This window comes from Podarcis erhardii, assembly GCF_964252035.2.
Source record: "Podarcis erhardii genome assembly, chromosome: 3".
Lineage (NCBI taxonomy): Eukaryota > Metazoa > Chordata > Lepidosauria > Squamata > Lacertidae > Podarcis > Podarcis erhardii.
Genome location: NC_138507.1, coordinates 50,513,454 through 50,538,653, shown reverse-complemented (window position 1 = coordinate 50,538,653; position 25,200 = coordinate 50,513,454). Strand labels below are relative to the sequence as shown.

At 42.4% G+C, this 25,200-nt stretch overlaps 2 protein-coding genes across 3 annotated transcripts in view; one reads left to right on the top strand and one right to left on the bottom strand.

Moving 5' to 3' along the window:
• RTN4IP1 (reticulon 4 interacting protein 1) overlaps positions 1-25,200 on the top strand; it is a 112,534-nt gene that overhangs the window by 23,302 nt on the left and 64,032 nt on the right. The gene's annotated exons all lie outside the window — the stretch shown is intronic.
• QRSL1 (glutaminyl-tRNA amidotransferase subunit QRSL1) lies at positions 941-25,140 on the bottom strand. The gene is made up of 11 exons (XM_081857180.1): positions 24,994-25,140; positions 23,115-23,274; positions 21,796-21,894; positions 20,622-20,718; positions 19,222-19,398; positions 12,120-12,295; positions 11,901-12,013; positions 9,541-9,733; positions 6,254-6,371; positions 3,576-3,781; positions 941-1,578 (listed from the first exon to the last, which is right to left on the bottom strand). The coding sequence occupies exons 1-11, from the start codon at positions 25,015-25,017 to the stop codon at positions 1,367-1,369; spliced, it is 1,575 nt and encodes a 524-aa protein (XP_081713306.1). The 5' UTR covers positions 25,018-25,140; the 3' UTR covers positions 941-1,366.

Here is a 25,200-nt window from a genome sequence, read left to right as displayed (position 1 = left end):
GGAAGCAACTACTGTGAACAAAATGTAATACAATGCTTTCTTACAAAGCATGCATGTGTAAATCATATCCTTTTCGTATCGGTAATCCAGTTGCCAGTTAACCACTTGTGTATATTTTGTGGGTGAACGCCCTAATTTACATGTTAGACAATTAATAAATGACTCCTGCCCTGTGCTTGACAATTGGTTTTTCATTACAAAATGAAATACCTGAAAAGGCTCTCTGAGCTTATCTGTTTCCAGAGTTGAACTGACAACTAGTACAAAATGGGATGCTGTCTATATGAAGACTGCTAGCTCAATAGGTAGATGCAATAATGGGTTCATCATAATCTTTTATTCATGAACCAACCCAATAAACTCTGTGTCTTGAGTTAGTTCACCTGCAGTTACTACATACAGCAGCAGCCTCCATACTTTCTGCAAGAATCTTTCCTATCAACCATTCCCCCCCCCCGCCCCCGCCCCCGCCCCCCAAAATTGGGAGCCCACTCTTTGACTTTCATGCCAATCTGGAAGACATAAACTTTGCATGCAGTGATGCAGTGCTAGCTGGTTAGAAAGTTCTTGCACAGAAGTTTCCTGCTTGGCAGGGGGTTGGACTCGATGGCCCTTGTGGTCTCTTCCAACTCTATGATTCTAAGTTAATAGGGAGCATGTGGTTCTCTTTCCTTCCAGGAGTTTTGCTGGTTTACAACAACAGTTTCAAAGAAAGGGGCAACTGTCTCTGCTGCAGTTGCATCCCTGCCATAAAACTAAGTCAGATGGAAGAGACAAAACTGATTCCATAAACAATTAACAGGATTCCTTATCAGGTATCAGGATTCCTGTATCAGACTGGATAGCTGCAGATACTTCATAAGAAAATTACAGCCTGATCCTAAGCATTTATGCTTTGAAATAAATTTAACAGAAATCGATGGGATGTGCATCCACAGTGTTTCAGACTTGCGGCACAGAGAGATTGCTTTGTTTCATCTTTATTTGCTGAACTTCGTAATTGGTGTTAACTCCTCTTCAGTAAGATGAAATTATGAAGACCTAAAGTTTTCCTTATTAATGGCTGGGCTTCGTATACACAGTTCTTACACTTATGTGACAGTACTACTCAGGGCGATTCATTTTCAGATGGGAAGCAAACACCATTTTATCACACTGTAATAACTTGTTTTTCCTTGAGTGTGATCAAGATTCCTAGAAGAAGAAACAAAATTTTCAACATGCTAGCATGTTAGTAATTTTATTACATTATTTTTGGCCAGAACTGAGCTTGGGCTAAATCAAATAGCAATTGGAAGCCGATTATAAACCAGGTCTATATTAAAAGCTTCTTCACAATCTTTTTTCCACTGCATAGTTGAACCCATCATGAAAAAAATGCTGACTTCTCCTGGTGAGAGACAGTGTCAAGATGATTCATCATCCCTTGTAGCTCTAAGACAGGGAACTGCACTTGCTTTTCAAACCATTTGGCAACTGTGAGAAGCTGTTCCTCGTGGAATGCGCGGCCAATAAACTGCAGCCCAATTGGTAAGCCTGTCTCTGAAAGTGCAGAAGGAACATTTACAGCCGGTAGCCCTGAAAGACAAAATAGATCATTATTTACATCGTTTGATAGAATCACACACTATTCAATGGTAAAACAAAAACCAATACACAAGGCATTAATTTGGCATTGCTTCTCCTAGCAGTAATATTGCCAGAGGCAGTGGAAAACAGGAGTGCCTGGCGTGCTCTGGTCCATGGGGGTCACGAAGAGTCGGGCACGACTAAACGACTAAACAACAACACAAGCAGCAATATGCTAAACATATTTCTTTCTCATCCAGCCTCAATGGGGAGAATGCACAGGTATAAGAGGAGAAAGCACATTTTCACTGTCCCATGCTGTAACTAAGGACAAGGCATACACATCTTCCATTTCTAATAGGCTCTTTTTTCCAGACTACTTCCAAAAGCATCCAAGATAGACTCGGCCACATGGATTGGGCTTCTTGAGCAGTTATCTAGGCAGCAAGATTAATGAACCTTTTTGCCTCCACTTTAGGAGTGCAGTACGACTGGACCTAATGGTCAGGGGTCCCTTTACCTTTACCTAAAAAGGTAAAGGTAAAGGGACCCCTGACCATTAGGTCCAGTCGTGACCAACTCTAGGGTTGCGGCGCTCATCTCACTTTATTGGCTGAGGGTGCCAGCGTACAGCTTCCGGGTCATGTGGCCAGCATGACTAAGCAGCTTCTGGCGAACCAGAGCAGCACACGGAAATGCCGTTTACCTTCCCGCCGGAGCGGTACCTATTTATCTACTTGCACTTTGAGGTGCTTTCAAACTGCTAGGTTGGCAGGAGCAGGGACCGAGCAATGGGAGCTCACCCCGTCGCGGGGATTTGAATTGCTGACCTTCTGATCGGCAAGTCCTAGGCTCTGTGGTTTAACCCACAGCGCCACCCGCGTCCCATCAGGAGTGCAGTAGAATCATAGAATTGTAGAGTTGGAAGGGACCCCCCTGCAATGCAGGAATCTCAACACCCATGGCATATACCCATCCAACCTCTGCTTAAAAGCCTCCAATGAGTAGAATTGCCTCCCCTTTGTTTGCTGTTGTTTTTTTATTGGGGCATCCACACAATGCTGTCATTCAGTCATTGTCTTTTCCCTGTAGTCCTTCTGCCTTTTCCCAAACAATATAGTCTGACTTTTTTTTTTTTCAGAGCAGCACAATCTACACCTATGTAGGTAGCCTTAGAGCTATTCTTCTTTTAAGAGAGTGGTTTTGCTATATGCGGGGATGCGGGTGGCACTGTGGGTAAAACCTCAGTGCCTAGGACTTGCCGATCGCATGGTCGGCGGTTCGAATCCCCACGGCGGGGTGCGCTCCTGTCGTTCGGTCCCAGCGCCTGCCAACCTAGCAGTTCGAAAGCACCTCCGGGTGCAAGTAGATAAATAGGGACCGCCTACCAGCGGGAAGGTAAATGGCGTTCCGTGTGCTGCGCTGGCTTGCCAGATGCAGCTTGTCACGCTGGCCATGTGACCCGGAAGTGTCTGCGGACAGCGCTGGCTCCCGGCCTATAGAGTGAGATGAGCGCACAACCCTAGAGTCTGGCAAGACTGGCCCGTACGGGCAGGGGTACCTTTACCTTTACCTTTGCTATATGCAGTGACATACCAGGGAAGGTCAATCCATAGCTCAGCACACATTTACCATAGCCTTTGTAACAGGTGCTTTTATTACTCTATATATTATTTTAAATAGCTTTAAATTACTGCAGAAACACTTTCCTTGCTATTTGTTATTTAAAAAAAACCTTAAAATAGTGAAATACCATGAAAGCACATTATTATGCTATAACATTATAATGCTATTTTTAAAAAATTTAAAAATGATGTGTGTGTATGGGGGGAGAAACCTTTCCTATAATAGTGGTAATCAGTACAGGGTTTCCCCCCAATCATTTTTGCATACTGCTGGGAAGCCTTCAGGAATGCTGCACTAAGAAGATGTCTGTCTGGGAATGGCAAATTCAATAAGCAACAACTAAGATTAGATAAGTATATGAACCACTCAGATGTTCTCACCAGCCATGTTGGCAGCCTGAGTAAAAATATCATCCTGGGTGCTGCGGGTTCTGTTATCCTCTTTGATGAATTCCACATATGGTACAGTGTGGCTCATAGTTGTTGGAGTGAGCAAAATATCGACACCAGAATGAAAGACTTTTGCAAAATCAGTGGCAATGAGTCTTCTCACTTTCTGGGCTTTGATGAAGTAATTCTCATAGTTCCTAGAGGGGAAAACACATTTTGTGAGAACTAGCAACAGGACATTGAGTCTTTTAGCCAATTGCAGCATTTGGATGTGTGTGCAAAAGTTGGAAACAAGATGTTATCTTTTCTCCCTGAGTCTACAGCTAAAGAAAACCAATTAAGTCAAAGCATTGTAATGCTGGCCTCAGTTGTTCAGATAAGAGGACTATCTGACTTCAGTGCTTAGCTACTCTTAGAAATGAAGAGTACAGTTGTACCTTGGTTAACAAACAACTTGCGAGTCAAATGTTTTGGCTCCCGAACGCCGCAAACCCGGAAGTGAGTGTTCTGATTTGCAAATGTTCTTTGGAACCCGAACGTCTGGTGTGGCTTCCAATTGGCTGCAGGAACTTCCTACAGCCAATAGGAAGCCACGCCTTAGTTTCCGAACATTTTGGAAGTCAAATGGACTTCCAGAAGGGATTCCATTTGACTTCCGAGGTACGACTGTATTGCTAATGTTTAAAATCTTGACAAATGAGAAAAGGATAATTTAACCAAACAAGCAGATGCATAGTAACAGTTTAGTGAATGTGGGGTAGTGCAATACTGGACCTCAAATTCAAGTATTGGGTGTGTCTCAGCTGTCTTTTCAGATGTGCTATGCAGCTACTGCTTGTGGCTTTTTTCTCCCTCACCTTCTGGATTATCAGAAGGTTGGATTAAAGTCATCTGCCTCAACATACCTATCTTTACATAGCTAGAGAGAGCCATTCATGTTGCTGATCCTGGTCTTATAGTAGGCCTTTTAGAATGCTTTTCTGCCCTGTTGCATTTCAACGAGACTAGGGTGGAAATGATGATCACAGTTTATTAAGCAAGAGAGTACATCAGATTTTACTGGCATACAAAAGGTAAAGGATCCCTGGACAGTTAAGTCCAGTCAAAGGTGACTATGGGGTTGTGGCGCTCATCTTGCTTTCAGGCCGAGGGAGCCAGCATTTGTCCACAGACAGCTTTCCGGGTCATGTGGCCAGCATGACTAAACCGCTTCTGGTGCAACGAAACACCATGACGGATATCATGGGCTAAAGAGTTGCATAATTACAATCTTAAGACATGTGAGACATGTTCAGTCTCAGTCCATCAGGACTTGCTTCTAAGTATGCCTGCATAGTTAGGAACACAGCATCATTCATTTAGATCAGCAGCTCACACAGTCCTAAATTGCATAATCTTAAGCGCCTATCATTAACTCCAACGTGTATGGCAGTAACAGTTGCCGAAGTGTTGTGATATTATACAGTAATAGCAGGTGGTGCACTCTAAGAGCAAGACACAAAAGGATGGAAGAGTTGAACTAGGGTTAAAATATTTGGCAAAATGCTCTTCTTTACTGCAAAGCAGTTTGGCAACAGGCTATCCAGAAAAGTTGTAATTTCTTTTTTTCTTGAAGGTTTTCAAAACAAGATTGGTATGGTATGATGAGCTGACATGGGCCCCAATCTGAATAACTTTAGCTATTGCTTTCGAGTTTCTTCCTTCCGTCTAAGCACACACTGGGCATCTTAACTCAAATTGGGATTTCTCTTTGGTCATTCCTTCCACCTAACTCACAGCTGCCTTTAATTCCACCTGGTTGCTCAGAGCTTGCGCATTTTATTGTCACCACCAATCTCCTCCAAACATGTGCATAGGGTCATCTCACTTTATCCTTGTAAATGTCCTGTGGAGTAAGCAAAGCTGACAGACAGCCACTAGCCCAAAGCCATCCAGGGACCATCATAGCTGAACAGGAATCTGACCAGGTCTCAGCAATCTATCCAGTGCATCACACTAGCACAGGGTAGCACAAATTGTGCTTATAAGGCCTGCTTTGCAAATGCCCCATGATCTTAAGAAACATCTAGAACATTTACCCATCTGAAGGTATTAGACTTGACACTGTTTCCTCCTCTGGGCTTCTGGTCGCCCACTGTTCACATCTGCTTCTTTGGTCAGCTCTTTACCCCAGTTGGCCTGGATACTGTTTTATAGTAAGAACAAAATAGCTTTCTTGGGAATTTAACTCAACTGTCTGTCTGGGTTGCTTCCATGAAGTCATTTAAATGGACCTGCAAGAGGGTGAGTCACCTATGATAGTTCCCGCCTTAGCTGACATTTGAACCCAGGTTTCTCTAAGCCAAATAAAACACGAGACCAAGGGGGAAAAGGCTTTATAGTTATCACATGCACAAAAAGTTGAGGTTTTCACTTCTGATTATTTAAAATAAGCCCCTGGTTAAGAGGGCACATAGGAGAGAATAGAAAACAAGAAAACGCTTAGTAGATTGTGCATAATTTTAGGAAATAGTGTTTTGCTGTATATTACAGCTATAGCAGCATCAGCAATAATAATATTGTCTTAACTGCATGGAAAAATCTGTCCACATGAGTAATTTCACCCTTAACTGAACCACAAATAAAATGCTAGCTTTGTAAATTTGAGCTTTCAAATGTGCTGAACTTACTGTTTTAGCAAGAAGTAGTTTCCTGATAGAATTCTTCCCCTTACAACATCATTAAAGCCTTCCCGCCGTGTGGCTGCATACAAGGCTTCGGTGGACTTGTCAGCGCTGCTGCGGTGCCCTAAAATTAAAAGTCATCAGGGATTTGGAAATGCATCTTAAACCATTCAAAGTCACCTCATGAATAAACAGTAGAAATTACTGCGCTGTACAAATCTACCCGAGGTTTATTTGCTGCTGTTGCACACAGCTAAATGTCAGGTGCTGTTTATTCATGGGCCAGGAAGCTAAACAAATCACGTGGGTTTCAGCAGCAGCAGCCGCCGCCACCACAAGTAGCTGTTTTTTTTTTAAAAAAATAATTTTTATTCAATTTTTAAAACACATAATTAAAAGACAAACACATCACAAAACACAAACATAACACAAGTAGCTGTTTGACTTGGGACAAGTTGAATGGTCTTGGTTGAACATTTTTAGCATGAAGAGGGATAACTGGGAGACCTTAAATGCTCCCTCACCCAAAAAACCTTCCAAAATTTTACATTGTTTGTACCAATTTTCTTGCTGCCCGCTGCCCCTCGGAGCAGCTGCTTTAGTGCCAGGTTTTTGTTCACTCCTCCCCGCACCTTTTCTTCCTCACACGTTCCCTGAATATCAGGGATTGTGTTGCGAACATGACAGCATTATGCCACAAAACAGCCAGTTAGATTTGGCACTGTCTGATTAGATCCTCTGAGGGCCAATAAAGCCGGTTTGGAATGAAAGCAAACTTTCCTTTATAAAATTGTCCTCATTCTGGAAGGGCGTGTGCAGTGGGGCTGCGCTTGAGCACATGGCAGGAAAGCAAAGGGCGTGGAGCTGCTATTGTAGCCACTGCTTGCCCATCGCCTAAGTCAGGAAGGTGGACCTTGAGGATTGCCAGATGTTGCTGGACTACAATTCCCATCATCCCCGCTCAGCAGTCATGCTAGCTGGGGCTGATAGGAACTGGAGTTCTAGAACTTGGAAGGTTCTCCTTTCCTGACCTGGACCATACAGGTCCTTCTTTTCCTGCAGCTTCACCCTTAGAGCTCCTACTATTGTTAATCTGAGCGAGCAGTTTACTCCCTCTTTGGAACCTCCTTCAAAACTTCTGAAAGTGGAAGCCTCTTTTCAGATTGGTGAATGGGACTGTGAAGTTCTGTTTCAACTCAGCCCTAAGGCAGACACATTTTCAATCTAGAATAATACAGAGTACGTCAAGGGTACTTATGCCCTGTCAGGGGGTTCATCTGATAATATCCAATCATTCATATTGATTTAGAATATATTATCTAAGATTTGGGAAGGACACAATGAAGTGGCTGCAGATTTCAGCAGGCTTATATGTTTCGCAATATATTTTGACACAAACGTTTTGAAAAAGGGCCAGGACTTGTTCAGCTTTGTTATTCTTTTCCTGATAAAAATGCTGGGAACAGGCATTTGAGAGTCAATGTGTTGAAGTACAATATTTCAACTGACTTGGCACTTAAAAAGTACACTGGAAAGTACAGGGAGGGTGATACTGAACAGGAGCCATTGTCTCTGACCAGGAAGTGCAGAGGTATTTCAATAACATTGTATTCCCTCATCAGTTGACCCTGAGTGCAGAAGAACAATTGAGCTGAACAATGCATGTACTTTGTCCTGCAGAGCACTCTTCCAAGGACACAGCTGAGACAACACTTCTGTCATAATAAAAACATGCTCACAGAAATAATACAGAAAGTTTGGCCACCAGCAGACCCCACTGCAACTGATAAGAGACTTTCCACAGTGCTAAAAAGGCTTTGGCAGAGACAATTAAAAAGCACATCAGATATGCTGGCTCATATTGTGGCAGGCTGCACATTTCTCTGACATAATTAATGGATTTGCATTTAATCAACTAGGGACATGCTGTGAATTGAGACTCACAAGCAGGTGTACATAAGCAGACAAATGACTTAAAGATAATATTTGTTTTAAGTTACTGTACTTGGCTCTAGTTTTTAATGCAGGACTGTCTGCCTTGCAGCTTACTATGGCTGAAACTTGTTGGGGGCAGGTTAGCAGGGCTCAACCAACTTCCTTTCAGATCATCACTCTTTGAACTGCTTCCCAGTTACAAATAAATTAGCCCCGTGTTTACGCTGGAACAGGGCATTCAGTTCAAAAACAGGTCGCCTCTGAGAACTGATCTGTTGCTTCCTTCCCTAACCTTGTTCTGTGGAGACATTGTTTGCTTGCCAAATCTAGAGACTAGTGATTTTCATATACTTTGCCATTCCGCAAACCAAATAAACAGCAAGCCTACAATCAGCTCCAGGGTTTGTGTATCAGTCCTCCTGCTGCTGTGCTTTCCTTTCTCCCAGAAGTAGCACACCATTCACACACATCCACAGTAATCAGTCCACTTTTTAATTATTATTTTTGTTGGTATCTCAAACTTCAGGAGGAGGTATACTACGGTTGATGCTTGGTTGGGTGGAACATGCGCTATAGGCAGCTGCCTGACCTTCCTGGGTATGTGAGTCCTAGCCATGAGTCAGCCAACCCCTACCTTCAAAGGTGGAAGTTTCACTACTCTGTTTGGGCAGAATGGACAAAGAGAGGAGAGGAAGGGGTTGGGGAAAGCAGAGAAAAGCATGTGTGATTGTCCTAGGTAATGTTTTTGCAGAAAAAAACACTCCTCTTTTGAAAGGTGTGATTTTAACCACAAAAACACATTCCCATTCGAAATGCATTCGGATTGAACTTATTTCTAGTTTAGATTTATTAAATCAATGTGTAGTCATTAGTGGGTTATGGCAAATGTATAAAGTGGACTGGCATTGCTCAATCATACTGTGGGGAGGACTAGTCCCACCCCCTCATCTCCCTCTCTCACACACACAGACAAAACACCTCTCCACCACATTAAGAACTCCCACCTGATTTGCACACTGGATGTTTGTAGTAGTTGCTAGTGTTCCAGTTGTGTCCACCGTGCTACAATTCTACAAATGATGTAGATCATATAGAAAGATGCAGGCCAGCGCTGTGAAGGCTTGCAGCCACAGTAAGCAACAGAGAAAGGTGCAGGAGCAATAATGACTGGAAGAAGCGGACTAGAAACAGATCTGACAGCAGGGCTTGCACAGCTCATAGGCTGCCCATTAAAGAACAGGAATCATTTATAATATTATACCCTAGTTGTTCTCGTTAGTAAGGCCTTTTTGGGCATAACCTTTTGAGGGCAATGAATTTATCTAATTTACATGACACTTGTTGGAAAGAAGCCTTACCGTACTCCAGGCCATCAAATCGGGCCATGTTCGATGCTACTTCTGCTGCACACAGCACATGGTAGCAGACAATGGAGTAACAGGTGTGTGGGAGTCTGACATCAATTACTTTGGCGCCAGCTTTCTCAAAGAGGTCGGCTGCCTTGGACCACACGGCCAGAGTTTGACTAGACAATCCTGGTACGTTGTATTCCTAGAGAAGGGAGAGGGTGAAAAGGGAGAGGGTGAAAAGCATAACCCTCTGCACCAACAACTTTATGTGCATCTTCACAGTTCTTAGCTGAGCCAGAATTATCAAGTAGTTTGTAGCATGTTAAACTCCCAAGTGAAAATTTGTCCTTTTCAAAAAAATTATTATTGAATACTTCCTTTGGCAAGCAGCTAGGATGGCATGTGTTTGGTTTTAGTTATAGATTCAGTGCCAAACTGCAGCTTGCTTCAGAGGCCAGCCTGTCTTTCTAAGGTAATTGGGAATGGCTGGAATGAGCTGAGTCATAAAGCCCAGGGAACCAAAATGATGAGCTAGGATAGAATGACTGATGGGGAGCTCATTGGCAAAAGGAGAACCAAGACCTGACAGGATTTTCCACAAGCCCCAATTCAGATGGAGGACTTTAGGCTAATATAAATAATAGAGGTAGATTTTGTAACAACATGACATATTAAACTAAATGGTGGGCAATGATTGCCAATAAGGCCCAGTTCTGCATTCAAGGATGACCTGGTTCCAGCAGTTTCCATTAATGGCTATTGTGAAAATGTTCCTGCAAATCAGAACAAAATTCTTAGTGTTGTAACCATTTTAAATAACTGTGAAAAACATTAATACTAATTAACAGCTGGTATATAGCTTTCCCCCTTGATTTAGCCAAGCTCTTTTTCAAGAGAAGGAGCTGTAAGTTTTCACTATTTCCTGGCAATGAGTTAACAAGCAGGCTGCACCATGGTGATTAAGGCTGCAGTCTTAACCCCCGTTACCTGAGAGGAAGCCTCTTTGAATTTTGCAGAACCTATTTCTGAGCAGATATGGCAAAGATCACATTGTAATTCAACACTTCTTTCTTTCACAGTGTGCATAGTTCTTTCTCTCTTATTTTTAGTGCAATCTTTTGCAGTAAGTCAGAATGGTCAACTATGAGTTTTGGTCTGGATGTTATGAATTTAGTTCTCTAAAAAAACCAATGGGTTTTCAATATCTTTGTCCATCTCACTGGGAAAAAAAAATCAAAGTACATCCACAAAAGGAAGGATGGGGAATTGTGTGTATAACCCAAAATGAGGAACATGTGTAAATAACTTCAGAAGGCAAAAATCCCTCTTCACATTAATATTATTTTAAAGGTGGATACATACTTGCCTTGGGAGTGATGAGCTCCAGTGGTGTGTCATTCCCTCCCTACTCCCAAGGGAGGCTGTCCCCATAAGAGCAGCTGCCTTTTAAAAAAATATAATCTTTCTGAAGGGGGTGGCATGTCAACTCCTATCATTGCTTTCAGGGGCACTTGCATATCCATTTACAACAAGTGTGGCAGGAGCCATGCTTTCTAGCTGTTCCTGGTTGTCTGTGCCTATTTTTCCAACACTCGGCCTGCCCCATGGAATTGGGTGAGTGTCGATTCTGAAGTGAATGTTCCAGTCTTTACACTAGTCCTGGAGGGGCAGTTCAGGGGAGTCCACTTTTGGAATTCACATCCTCCGAATTCCTCAAGCATCCCAAAATGCGAGTGCACATGTCAACTTAGAAGAACACCTTGAAGACTTTGGTTGAATAATTAAATATAATGATTCTTTCAAAGTGTATGTGTGACAGGCATTCAGTGAGTACTTCTTGTTCCTGACAGTTCCGAGGAAGCCCAAACAGAGCGTTTCCTAAAGCATATATTCATTCTGATTAATGAATGTCAAATAAGTACCATTGTTCTTCAACACTGATTGTGTTCTGCGGCTTGACTTATTATTATTATTTAAATTTTTATACTGCCTTTCATCTGAAAATCGCTGGGCAGTTCACAACATAAAAATAAAAAATGAGAACACAAAATACACAATGAAAACATTTTGCTTCCCCCCTTTTTCTCGTTTTGTTTTTTATTTTTAATTAGATTAGTTTGTTTTTTATTGTATGTTGAAAAGTTCCAATAAAAAATGATGCAAAACCAAGAACAAGATCCAAAACAAACCAGTAACCAACCCCACTCCCACAAACTCATTTAAGAGGAAAACGAATGTTAACCAGCCAAAGGCCTGGTTAAAGAGAAATGTTTTAATGACCTATGTCAGTCATAGGCAATAGGAATTCACTAACATTTAATTTTGGTGTTTATTTCCCCCCTCCAAGTGGCTATTTACATACCAGTTACCTTTGGTATGCCTATGCAAAGATCCTTCACATCTGTCAAATTGGGCAGCTGAAATGGGTGGACGGGGTCCTGCACGGTGGTTGAATCTTTTGGATCATGGCCACTGAGTGCCCCTGAAACAAAGCAGAAAGACTCATGAGCTACAGGAAAGAAAAGAGAATCCTTGAACCAAACTAGCTTTGAGAGAATTCCCTAGGGAGACAGGTGTAATCATTATACCCAACACGGTGGCTGCATCGTCCACACATCTGGCAAAGATGCCCGGCACATCCATAGAGTTCACCAGCGGAATAAGACCGTGACGGGAAACCAGGCCATACGTTGGCTTCAAGCCAACCACTCCACAATGAGAGGCTGGGTTTCTGGTGGATCCTCCTGTATCAGATCCCAGAGCCCTATGGTTGAAAAAAATAATAATAATAATAACGGCAGTCAGGAGCAAACTCTGCATCACATCCCAGTTTGCTCTGCAAGAACATAAGAGCCTGGTTGGATCAGGCCAAAGGCCCATCCAGTCTACCATCCTGTTCTCACAGGAGCCAAGCAGATGCCTATGGGAATCTGAGAAGCCATTGCATGTCTTCCCCAGGCTGTCTTTGTTTTTAACAGAAACAAGGCATCATGACCTCCCAATCACTTCTAACACTTTTCCAATGAAGAAATGCACATGCAGTTAACCACAATACGTAAACTGCTTGGTCTAAGAGCAACATACAGATTACTATTACTGCTGTCAGCCTGTGAAGTGCCTAGTCTGAAAGGGCTCTGTTTTATCTGGAATATATGCTTGCCAGGAAGAAATTCAAAGGGTGCAGTTTTCTCATTGTGTTCCTTCATGGAGTTTCAGCAGACTTTCCTCTCTCATGCAGTTTAAGTACAGAGACCATTTCCAGATCAGGAGCAGACCAAAGTCATCTGAAGGTACATTATATGGCTCAAGGGGATTTAGTTCTCAGAAGCACCTTGATGGGAGATCACTTGGGAGTCTTATGGTGCTGACTTCCTTGAAAGAAGAGTGAGCTATAGATATATAGCAGTGGTTACCAACCTTTTTTTGGCCATGCCCCACCTAAGCATCTCTAAAATCCTAATGCCCCCCCCCCCAGTGACATATATTCTTATTATTCAAAAAGTGAACTCCTATTCACGTGGAGGAAGCCTAAAAGACCATACACTCTTAATAACTCATTCTCGAATTGCCCCCCTTAAAAATCAAATTGCCACGTTGGGAACCACTGATATATAGCAACAAGGCTTAGAAAGACATTTTCCTGACTAAAAAGTGTATTGTTGCATAAATTTCTGAATTAAATATTGAAATATTATTATTCAAATAAACACTCTACCTTTTAGAATAAACACACAGCTAAAATTAAGCAATCTGAAAAACTATTCTTTCACCCTGAGGGTTAGCATGAGACTCTTAATCTCAGGGTCGTGGGTTTGAGCCCCACATTGGGAGAAAGATCCCTGCATTGCAGGGGGTTGGACTAGATGATCCTCATGGTCCCTTCAAAACTCTTCTATGCTTCTATGAAAATTGGAAAGTTAAAAATCCACTTAGATTTTTCTCATGAAGACAAATAGGACTTCAAAGCTGGCTTGCGTTTTAAACTTTTTCAAAACTATATTTCTTCACAAAACAGAAAGAAACATAAAGCACTGGTATTCAGCACAGCTATGAAATGTAGAATAAACCGAGGATCTGAAGAATGTTAGTCTGAAAAATCCTACTCTATATGAATTATTAGCCCACAGTGATGTCAACACAAAAGCCTGGGATGAAAAGGTGTTTTATTGTAAGGGAGGAGATGCTGTAGATTTCATTGAATCGAAATTCCTTCTCCTTTTTTTGTGTGCCTGAGTTGCTGGAAAGATCCCACAACACTTGTCAAAGAGAGGAGGTTCAGAGGATATTGGCAACTGTTGTTGATAAGCAGTAGTCCCGTGCACAGCGGAAGGATGAGGAGTACGTGCTACATACTGTATATTGCTTTATTTACACTTCAAAGCTGGTATGTTACAGAAAACATCTTGCCTCTGCCGGAGCAGAGAAAAGCATCCTCTCTCCTCTAAAGCACACACTGAACTGCAAAGGACAGTGAAAAACAGGAAACCAGTGTACGTCACATCCAGTCTCCCTTTCCCATGGGAAAAACCAACAGTAACTCTGACTGTGGAATGTAAACATTGTCTTGTGACAAGCACTTCGCTGCACAGTGAAGAGAGCAGAAACCAACATCCTCCCCCTTTCTGTGAACATCACTGGGCAGCGTGTTCGTACAATATCAGTACAAACCCAACTTCTGCACATAGGTACAGTGTTGATCCCTTGATACAATCTTGGACAATACATCAGCAGGAATTTCATTACCTGGCATATAGGACACCGTTACGAGTCCCTTCTGAATACGTTCCCTAGCATGTTGCAACTTCAATTGCAAGTGCTTCATGCTTTGCTTACAACCTTCAGAATTCAGCAAAGCCAAACATGCTTTGTTGTCCTGGTAAACCTGGATTGGACATTTGACAGGAATTTTCATGTCTTTGCACAATTGCAACAACCATTCACAATCTTTAAGTGAATAAGACAGTGCATTCAGTTCAGCTTCACAAGTATTTAAGCTAACTGTTGTTTGCTTCTTGCATGACCAATCAAATAGACCCTGATTGTACATATAGCAAACTCCAGACGTACTTTTCCTGTCTGTAGTGTCACTTCCAAAACTTGCATCTGCAAATATTTCAAGACCACCAGACTTCTGATTGTTAAATCTCAGTCTGTAATGCATAGTGCCTTTCAAATACCGCGCTATGCGTTTCAGAGCTTTCCAATCCTTAACAGTAGGATTGTTGACTTGTCTGCTTAGCAAATTACAGCTAACAGCAATGTCTGGTCTTGAACATCTGGCAATGAAATTTAGCTTGCCTAGCACACTTCTGTACAGTGTAGTGTCAGAAAATGCTTCTTCAGTGTCATCTACCTGATAACCTGTTGTCATCGGTGTGTCTACAGGGTTAGCATCCATCAGGTTCAGTTTGCTTAACACATCAGCAATTTTCCGTGACTGGTGTACCAGAATGTTACCATCTTGATCTCTCTCTATTTCCAGAGATAGGTAGTTGTTTACCTCACCAAGATCTTTCATGTCAAAGTGCTCTTTCAGTTGAGCTAGGGCGTTATTGTACATTGTGACATCTTTCCAAAAGAATAAAAGATCATCAACATAAAACAAACAATACAGTTTCTTTTGCCCCTCCTCTTTGACAAATACACATGGATCAGCTTTCCCTTGCTTAAAACCTAGAGAAAACAATACTTCAGTGAGTTTTGTGTGCCAACACCGTGCACTTTGTTTGAGACCATAAAGGGACTTCGTCAGAGCACAAACAAATCCCTGTTTTACCTGTACGCCATCAGGTGGAAGCATATAAAGTGATTCATCTAGAGATCCGTACAGAAAAGCTGTATTTACATCATGGTGACTAATGTGTAGATTTTCCTCTGCAGCTAGCTTGAGCATAAGCCTAATGCTCTCATACCTCACTGTGGGTGAGTAGGTCTCGTGATAGTCTTCACCTGGTACTTGTGCAAAACCTCTGGCTACCAATCTGGCTTTGTGTCTGACTATCTTGCCATTTTGATCAGTCTTCGCTTTGAAGACCCATTTGCTTCCAAGCAGTTTCATTCCTGGAACTACTGGAACTAGGTCCCATGTTTTGTTCCTTTCCAAGGAATCAAGCTCAGCCTTCATTGCATTTAACCATGGCTCAGCTTCCTTTGAATCCAAATCCTGGATTTCTTGGAAACTTGAAGGTTCAAATACCTTCTTGGAGCTTTTAACAGCTGTTACTGCTATCTTAGCAAACTCATCAGCAAATCTCTTTGGAGGTCTGCCTTTTGTGGCTCTTTGTGACCTGCGAATTAGCCTTAGGTCTTCAACACTTTCCTCTTCCTTTTTAGGAGAAAAGTGGCCTATTGTGAACAATGGTTCCTCCAATTCTTGATCAGAGCTTTCAGAGGGTCGCATAGAGGCTTTCGCACTCTCGAAATCCTCTGAATCACCCGATTCAGTTTCAGACTCAGAATCAGAACCTTCATCAGTGGGTGTGGGTTGTTGTGGTTGCTTTTGACTATCCTCAGTCTCATCACTGTCATCAGGATAACATTGGAAAATTCCCACATTCTCCCCCCACTTGGCATTGTACTCAACACTTCTTGTGAGCTTAATTGCCTTTGAGTCAGTCATCATTATTCTGTAAGAACCTTTCTGATAACCTAGAAAGATACCATGCAATCCACGCTTGTCTAACTTAGAGTTTTGTGGTGAGTGAACCCACATGTCAGAACCAAAAATTTTCATGTGTTTGATGTATGGCTTTTTGCCAAACATCTTCTCATAGGGGGTACAACCAATCGCTGAAGATAACCTGCGATTATAACTGTAAGTGAAACATGAGAGAGCTTCGGCCCAATAACTCTCTGGAAGATTGGCATCATGCAGCAAGGTTTTTAACCCTTGAAGCAATGTCTGATTTGCTCGTTCCGCAAGTCCATTCTGCCATGGCGAGCGAGGACTAGACAAATCGTGTTGAATTCCTTTCTCAGTCAGAAAAGCTTCAAACTGCTGAGAAGTGAATTCTCCCCCGCGATCACTGAAAAGAATCTTTATCTTCTTACCATGCACATTTTCCAACCAAGCACAGAATTCCTTGAACCTAGGAAAAGCCTCTGATTTCTGCTTGAGATTGTACACATAAATATACCTGGAAAATGCATCAATGAGAACCATGAAGTACCTGTTTCCACCCAAAGAGGGCGCTAGTGGTCCAACCAAATCAGCATGAACAATTTGGTATGGTTCTGTAGCTTGCCTACTAGACACCTTACCTTTCGCAGCCATTTTCACCTTGTTTGCTGCGCATGCCTTGCACTTCATGTGGTACCTGCAGGGTTTAATAGTCATACCTTCAACCAAGGCAGGCATCTTAGATACTGCCTCAAAATGCAAATGACCAAATTTTCGATGAAAATCGTGAATACATTCTGCATGCAAACTTTTGTTAGAACCTGCAATGCAACAAGTGTCATCCTGCACAACATCATCATAATACAAAACATATAAACGATCAACATATTCAGCATACAATACATAATCATTTTTCTTTGTGATGATGCACCTTTTGTTCTTAAAGGAAACGTCAATATTCCGCTCATTCAGCTGTCCAACGCTGAGCAGATTATGTTTGGCATCCGGCACATAAAGCACATTCTGTATCGATAAGTCCAAACTGTGAAGAACAACAGTTCCGTAGCCTTTACTGGGGATTGTGTGGTCATCCGCCTGGTGAATCGCACCTTCCTGCGGTGTAAAAGACACGAACAGTCGCTTATCGTTGCACATGTGGTGCGTCGCTGCTGAATCAACCACGAAGAAAGATCTAGACGTCTTCTGGACCTCTGCATCTTTTGGAGTGAAGCGTGAGACCATTGCCTTGGGCTGCGTTGTCCTGGACACTGGACCTTTGCCTTTGCTCTGGCCTCTTCCACGCGATGAGCTTCCACTGCGCTGCTCTGTCTTGGCCCTGGGATATTTGCATTCCCTCTTCATATGGCCTAGACGTCCACACGAGTAGCATTTGACTGCCTTCAAAGCTTTGGCGCCATCTGGTGGTTCCACTGCACTATGGGATGACGTCTGCGAAGTCTCCCACTTGCCCATGCAGCCAGCACCCCGGCGATCTGCTTCATTGAGAATCACGGCAGTAACATAGTCCACTGTCAGCTGAGCAGTAGGCTGTACAGCAATCTGAGTCGCAACAGACTCCCAACCTGAACCCAAAGATTGTAGTATCATGAAGGAATACACAGCCTCTGGAAAGTTGAGTCCTCTCTGTTGCAGCTCATGTCTCAGATTCTGCATCTCCATCAGATGTTTACGCACATCTCCACCTTCAGCAAGAGCCATATTATGCAGCTTGTTAAAGTAAAACATAGTGGATCCAGCTTCTGTCCTCAAGTGAGCCTCTCTCAAAGCGTCCCAAATTTGTCTGGCTGAGGTCTTATCACGCAATAGACAGAGCTCTTCTGGGGATACTATCAATGTAAGAGTTCCCCTTGCTTTGGAATCTTTAGCTTCCCATGCATCTGTGACTGGAGCTGGGGGGGTGTCTGTAATAACTTCAAACAGACCCTCTTTCCGCAGAATAGCCTCTGCATAGAGAACCCAGTCCGCATAGTTATTCTTATTGAGCTTAGGAATTCCACAAGCATCCTGAAGGGCCATCATGACTCTGGCATTAGCCTTCTGCGTCATGTCTGCTGTTTTAAATCATGCTGCTTTATACAAGCTGCGTCTGTGCTGCTTCATTCCAAAGGCAAGTTCAAAACAGCCTCTGCCTGTGCCACTCTGCTTATTCCAAGAGCACTTTTAAAAGTTACTTTCGATTTCCCCAGCCCGGCAAAACTGCCTTAAAAAGTTCAAAGTCCAGCCATAAAGCCATTAATTAGAAGCTGGCAGGCTGCCCGGAGCAGTAGCACATACCTCATCAATCATCTTGACGCGCAGAGCAGATTCCGTTCCGATCTGTCCCCCTGCATTCCGATCCTTTGCCGGCACTCCGATTCGACTTCTGAAGCCCATTCTTAAGATGACTGCGTTTTTCTGGGCCCGGAACCAAATGTTGTTGATAAGCAGTAGTCCCGTGCACAGCGGAAGGATGAGGAGTACGTGCTACATACTGTATATTGCTTTATTTACACTTCAAAGCTGGTATGTTACAGAAAAAAACATCTTGCCTCTGCCGGAGCAGAGAAAAGCATCCTCTCTCCTCTAAAGCACACACTGAACTGCAAAGAACAGTGAAAAACAGGAAACCAGTGTACGTCACATCCAGTCTCCCTTTCCCATGGGAAAAACCAACAGTAACTCTGACTGTGGAATGTAAACATTGTCTTGTGACAAGCACTTCGCTGCACAGTGAAGAGAGCAGAAACCAACATCCTTCCTTCTTTATTGCCACAATAAATCCTTTCCAAGCAATACGAAATGCCCACACTGAGAGGATGGAAATTTGTCTAGAATGACATGGCTTAAGTCAACCTTTTGGACATAAAAGGGGGCTTTACACTGTCCTCAGTACTCCTCTACCAAGTCCTGCCTTATCTATATAGAATAGACAGTAAGGGATCTAATCAGGGAGCAGGTTGCTCCTAGGCCTTTGGGTATGAACAGCACTTAGGCCCTTGTTGGCACTCAGCAAATATTATGAAGTTGCATTATGATGCTTTTAATTAAGCTGTTCCAAAAAAGCCTCTTACGTGAAGCATGTGAAAGACGATACGGCAGCAGCACTGCCTCCAGAGCTTCCTCCTGTTATCAACCAGCTGGTGTCTTCATTTTGAGCACTGGGTTTCTGCACACACTTTTCTCTGTACTGTCGTGAGTAACTCCAGGGGTTTCTAACCGGTCCAAATGCCCCATCTGTACTTCCAGAGCTAAGATGAGAAAATCATGGAGAAAGAATACATTGTGGGTAGTATTCAAGAGATAGAGGGACATTGGGGATGATCTTGGAGACGAAATAAGGCAGTCCAATGGGCCATTTCCTTAACTAGCTAAAGGTCACATTGTATTATGCCTTCACTGGCCTCTCAGGCTAAATTACTAGTCAAGGTTAAGGACACAGAAAATTTAGATAAGGACCATCAAATGCTTAATTCACAGGAAAAGTGCTATGGAAATAATAATGGCTTTTGTTTACAAATAGACACTGCAATGAGTAGTCTACTAAGTTTTACTCAGAGTAGACTAACTGAAATTAATGAACATCATTATTATTATTTATTGAATGTATGTACAGCTCTATACCTTGGGGTCTCAGGGTGGTTCACAGAATAAAATCAAGATATAAAGTCACAAAATACATAATAAAAATAAAAACAACAACCCAATACCCCCCCCCAAAAAGCTAGGTCCATTATTTTAATGGCTCTACTCTGAGTAAAACTTAGTTGAATGCCCCCTGAAGCTTATCAATTCAGCTACAGATTTAACAACTTTTTTGTCTCTCTTTCCAAGTACATATGAAATCATTTGCTCTGAAACAGAACCAAAAAATAAATCGGTTGACACTCCTAAATTTGATTGGTTCACACAGGGTGAACAACCTGAAGCTCTCCTATAGACTCTGGAAAGTTTCACCCCATTGGGAAATCTCTGTTTGAAAAGTTGAAGAGCTGCCACCTGTCAGTATAGGCCAACCTTCTCCAGTCTGCTACCCACCAGAGGTTTTGGAACATCATCTCCCATCAGCCTCAGCCAGCATGACCAATGATCAGTAATGATGGGAGCTGTAGTCCAAAAAATCTAGAGGGTGCCTGTTAAGGGAAGACTGGTGTGAAAATATTGAGTTAGATGAACCAATGGCCTGACCTGGTATAAGGCAATTTCCCATGTTTCTATGTATTTGCAGTGTGTAAGAAATTTCATCCCTGAAGCATGTGACCCAATTTATATGGTTGCAAAGATAGGCTTGAAACCATGTGGCCAATGTCTGCTAAAATCTCAGAAGCAGGAGGAAAACTGAGCAGCCAGAGCTTTAGCACCACATGATGTTCTCAGCCAAGCATCAAGATAGGCAGTCTTGCATCTGTAGTTAAACAGAAGTGAAGCAACACATCAGGCACCCAACAGCATAAAAATATTTAACTTGGCTTACCCCATGGCAAATTCATCTAAGTTTGTTTTTCCAAGAAGCACAGCTCCTTGATCCAGCAATTTTTGAACTACAGTTGCATTGTAAGGGGGGATATAACCTGAAAAACAAAGACTGGATTGGATGAATTGCTTTATATTAGTGAGGTTGTTTTTTTTTAATGAGTATGCCATGTATATTACCATTAGTCCCCGTTTACATGGATTCCTATTGAGAATATGACTACCACAGGTATTTCATTGTTTTGTATTATGGGGGTGCACTTTTAACTTGTTTCAGGAAACTACCTCAATAAGATTAGATGTTTGCTATCATAGCTGCCTGAGAGAAGATTCTCTTCTCAAAACTGCAGCGTGTCTTGGCAACCTTGACATCTCCCCTCTCTTTATTACTTGTTCCACAAATACTGAGTTCAGCTGCCCAACTAATAATACAGAAGGGTTCTAGTACCCCTTTCAAAGCCTATACAATGATGTGCTCTACTAATAGTAGAAGAGTATAGGGTTTCACACATATTGGCAGTAATCCAGTAAGATAACCAGCAGGTAATAAGACATGTACTGTGCCAGCATTTTTCTGCCCATTTTCAATTCATCATACCTCTTTACTAAACTGCAAACTGTTATTGAGACTACCCCAAGTTTCAAAGTGAAGACAGGGAGGTACGAAGGCTCTAAAAATATTCAAGTGAATCAATGAAATCAGTGGAACTAGTCAGTGCCTGTGGACTTGAAGATTAGAGTCTTTGTTTTGGTGTCTGTGCAACATTGGTATCTGAAGAGGTTTATTTATACCTGGTAGCTCAGAGACCAGGGGCAGTGGCGGCGGCTGCCTGGAGGACTCCCAAGGACAGTGGAGAGGAGAGGAGCTTGAGGGAACACTCCACAAGGGAGGGTGTTTGAAAAGGGGCGAGAGGCTGCCAGCTCTGCAGGTAAAGAGTGACATAACTGGGCTTCTGAGCCCCACAGGGGTGCCGTAGAAAGAACGTCGTTGGTCCAGGGAGCTGTGGACTCAAAAAGGTTGAAAACCTCTGATCCAATACATCTACTCATCAACATAGTTATCTACAAAAGAATGAATCCATTTAAGACAGAACCACAGTACTCCTATCTATATCCTTAATAGATTGAGGAGCAGAGCTCAAAGTTGTCAGCTTATCTTAAAAATGCTACTTTACCTTTTAGCATCTTGGATGCACATGTTGTTTCGATTCCAGTTGTGCTAAAGTTGTCTTTCACTGCAAAAGGAATTCCATCCAAATCCCCCAATATCTGACCTATATTACGGATGACAGTGTGAAGATTATTTCAATCAGTGCATCATGCACACAGCCTTATTTAAAGATTGAGGTTGTTCTAAATAATTTTTGACATGTTGTCTGAACTGCTAGACCTGCTGTGCCAGCAGATTTGGAAAAGGTGTGAAAAAAACCACACAGTTGTCTCTCAGTCTCCTAAACCTTTTGTTCTTGCTACCCCTTCCCCCCTAGCACAACTGTGGATAGTACTAGGTCAGTAGTGCTGCAGCTATGGTGTAGCACTTAGGAATGTGAGCAGCTTGGCCACAGAGCACAGAAGCAGCAGTGGGGCTGTCCTCACATGCCAATGCATTAGTGCGAATACCAGAGCAAAATAACATGCATTATGGGTCTTGTTTTCAGAAAAGTGAACTGCTGCTATGGTCAATAGAGTGTAGGATTGGGTGCATCAATTCTCACTTTTTGGTTTACCATTAGAAATTTCCCTCAGTTCTAATTTGCTCTACAACATTTTCAGCAACTCTCCCGTCACAACAAGAAAGGCATTTTGTAAATGAGGTAAGTTATGAGCTACTTTCTTTAACCATAATGGCTAGACTTTTTTCTTTTTTAACAACAGAGGATGCAGAAATCCAAATGCTGTACTAGGTTTCAGAGTCATAGGACCTACCAAAATCATTTTTTCTGCCTGGGGCACTTTTAATGAAATGCCTGCTATTGTTTTGCCTACAAGTCTAAGTAGGTCTCTGGCCTGAGTAGTGCTTTAATGAGCATTCCAAGGACAGATAGCGGGTGGGATTGAGCTGGCCCAAGAGCTGCTAGATCCAAACCTGGTCTGAAACAGTGCAAGCAGGGCCAGCCCAAGACATTCTGGCACCTGGCTGCCCCCATCTCCACCCGGGAAGAAGGGGTAAGTGGAAATCTATATCAGGAACAAGGGGGAAATAAAGATCTATATCAGGATCTACTCCCCCTGTGGATCCAGCCACCTGAAGTGGTCACCTCACTTTGCCTCATGGGTGGGGCAGCCCTGAATGCTTGGTCATATTAAACCATAATTTATTTTAACTATAGTTTAATGTAATGTGTGAATAAGGCCTAACTAATATCACAGAAATACAGTGAAGTTAGCTGTACTCCCCCCCGCCCCAATACGAGTAAACAAATATTCTGGGCAGAAAGTGTAAGGATCACAGCCAACATACTTTAAGGAAGAACAATTGTTCAGCAGAAATTACCTTGCCTGTATCTCTTCTCCGATGCCTCAGCCTGTTTTAATGCTGTGTCATCTGCTACAGTGATATAAGCATTAAGAAATCTGGTAGCTTTTATTAAGGAGAGGCATTTCTGACACAGCTCTGTTGGACTCACTTGGCCTTCCTTGAGTGCTATAGATATCTGAAACATCAAAATTTTCTATTTTTAGCAGAATTTCAAGAGTAAGCTTTAAAGACTTGGTTTTCAAAGCAACTTCTCTACTTTGTCTGTACTTACACTACCTTTGATTGAACAAGCAACAACACGAGAATATTATGTGAAATATAACTATTAAAATGTGCAATTGTATAAAATGGCCACTAAATGTGGAGTAATATTGGAGTTGGTTTACCAAACAGGTGAGTAATGAGGTCACAAATGATTTCTCAATACTATTATCTGTAGATGCTTTGTTAGGTAATCACTTCATATTTTACATTATAGCCACCCCAGCAGTTAGTCTACTTTATTTTTAATTTTCTTTTTGCCATCACCAAAATTGGTCCCAGATCTTGGGGGCCAAAAAAATGGCATGCAAGGAACAAATCAGATGCCTGAACAAAGAGTTAGTCACCCTGCCCAATAGTGGGCCTACATCTACCACAGCGCTCCCCAGCTCTGCCCATGGAAAGATCTACCACTGGTTGTGTTTCCTCTGGCAGTGATTCCAAATGCTTTCTGTTCCTTTGCAAGTCCCCAGGTTTAGGCTCTTTACCTATACCAGCCTGGAGGTGTCATGCACAATCTCCTCAATTAGGGTTCTTCCACATTGCCAGTAGTTTTGGGTGGGAATCAATTACAGACAGGCAAATTCTGGCTTTGTGATTACAGTTGATTAGAAGGTCTTGCATAGCAACCCACATAGCAGCCAAACAGGCTAGCATGTGGGGTATCTTGTTGTTACTAGATACCTCTATATTTGCCGAGGATGGTACACTATGAATACACTGGTGTTAATTTCACTAATTTAAAAAAATATATATCAGAAAGAAATTATGTATATTTGAACAGTGCAATCCTATCTATACATGTTTACTGAAAAGTGCCCCACTGCGTGCATTGGGATGCACTGATCGTATATAGGTAACCAATGTGTGCTGTTATTGTTTTGACATGCTTGGAATTTAAAAAATATAATTGTATTTTAAAAATACAATTATGAACATGTATGTTTACCAGCAGCTAGAAATAAAATTAAAAGAAAGGGAAAATATGCTTAATAGACTGTACAGTCAGTAAATAAAAGTTCTTTATTGTCAAATTAAGATTTTTTTAAAGCCTGAAATGCAAATGATTGAGTTTTGTTGGGCAGAAAATTCATGCTCTCTCTGTAGAGATTTCTCAGGGAAATTCTGCTAGAGTGCCCCTGCCCCATCGCTGCCGTAGGACTGGAGGTGGTGGAATGTAGGATTCACTTATGGAAAACTGGAGAAAACAGCTCTCTTTTAGCAGGCATTATTAACTGTTTCAGGGCTGGAAATATCTGTCACTTGAATTTCCAACTGCGAACTGACCTTGGTATATAAACAAAATCACATTCATGATTGCCTTGCTTTTAATCACGTTTTGCTGATGTTTCATGTACGCAGCAGGCAGAAATCCGACAGGTGAAGCTTTCCATAGCATAAAAATGCAATAAATGGAAGCGCTTCGTGGGTTGACTGTCTTTCCTGCAGCAGGAACCGAATTGCTGTCGAAAAGCAAGCAATGCCCACCCGCTAAGAGGGAACTCTGCCTAAAGTTCCCTCTTAGAACCGAGCAGGAAGATGAAGCCTGGGAAGAGAGGGGCGAATAGCTTGCTCCGTCCACGGCAGCGGTGCGGGGGGTGGGGGGAAGCAGCCAATCCCAGCGTCGCCTCACCTCTCGAAGCGAAGCTCGCAGCATTTTCTCTACCGATCCGGAATAAAAATAATCTATTGACCTCGCGAAACTTCACCCGTATTAGTAGCTCCTGTTACCGGCAGTTTGCGAACGAGTTCATGGGCGCTGCCATCTTGAATAACGCGTTCTAACATCGGCGCCTCTGATTGGCTCAGACTTTCGGGGTTGAAATGATGTTGTGTTCCT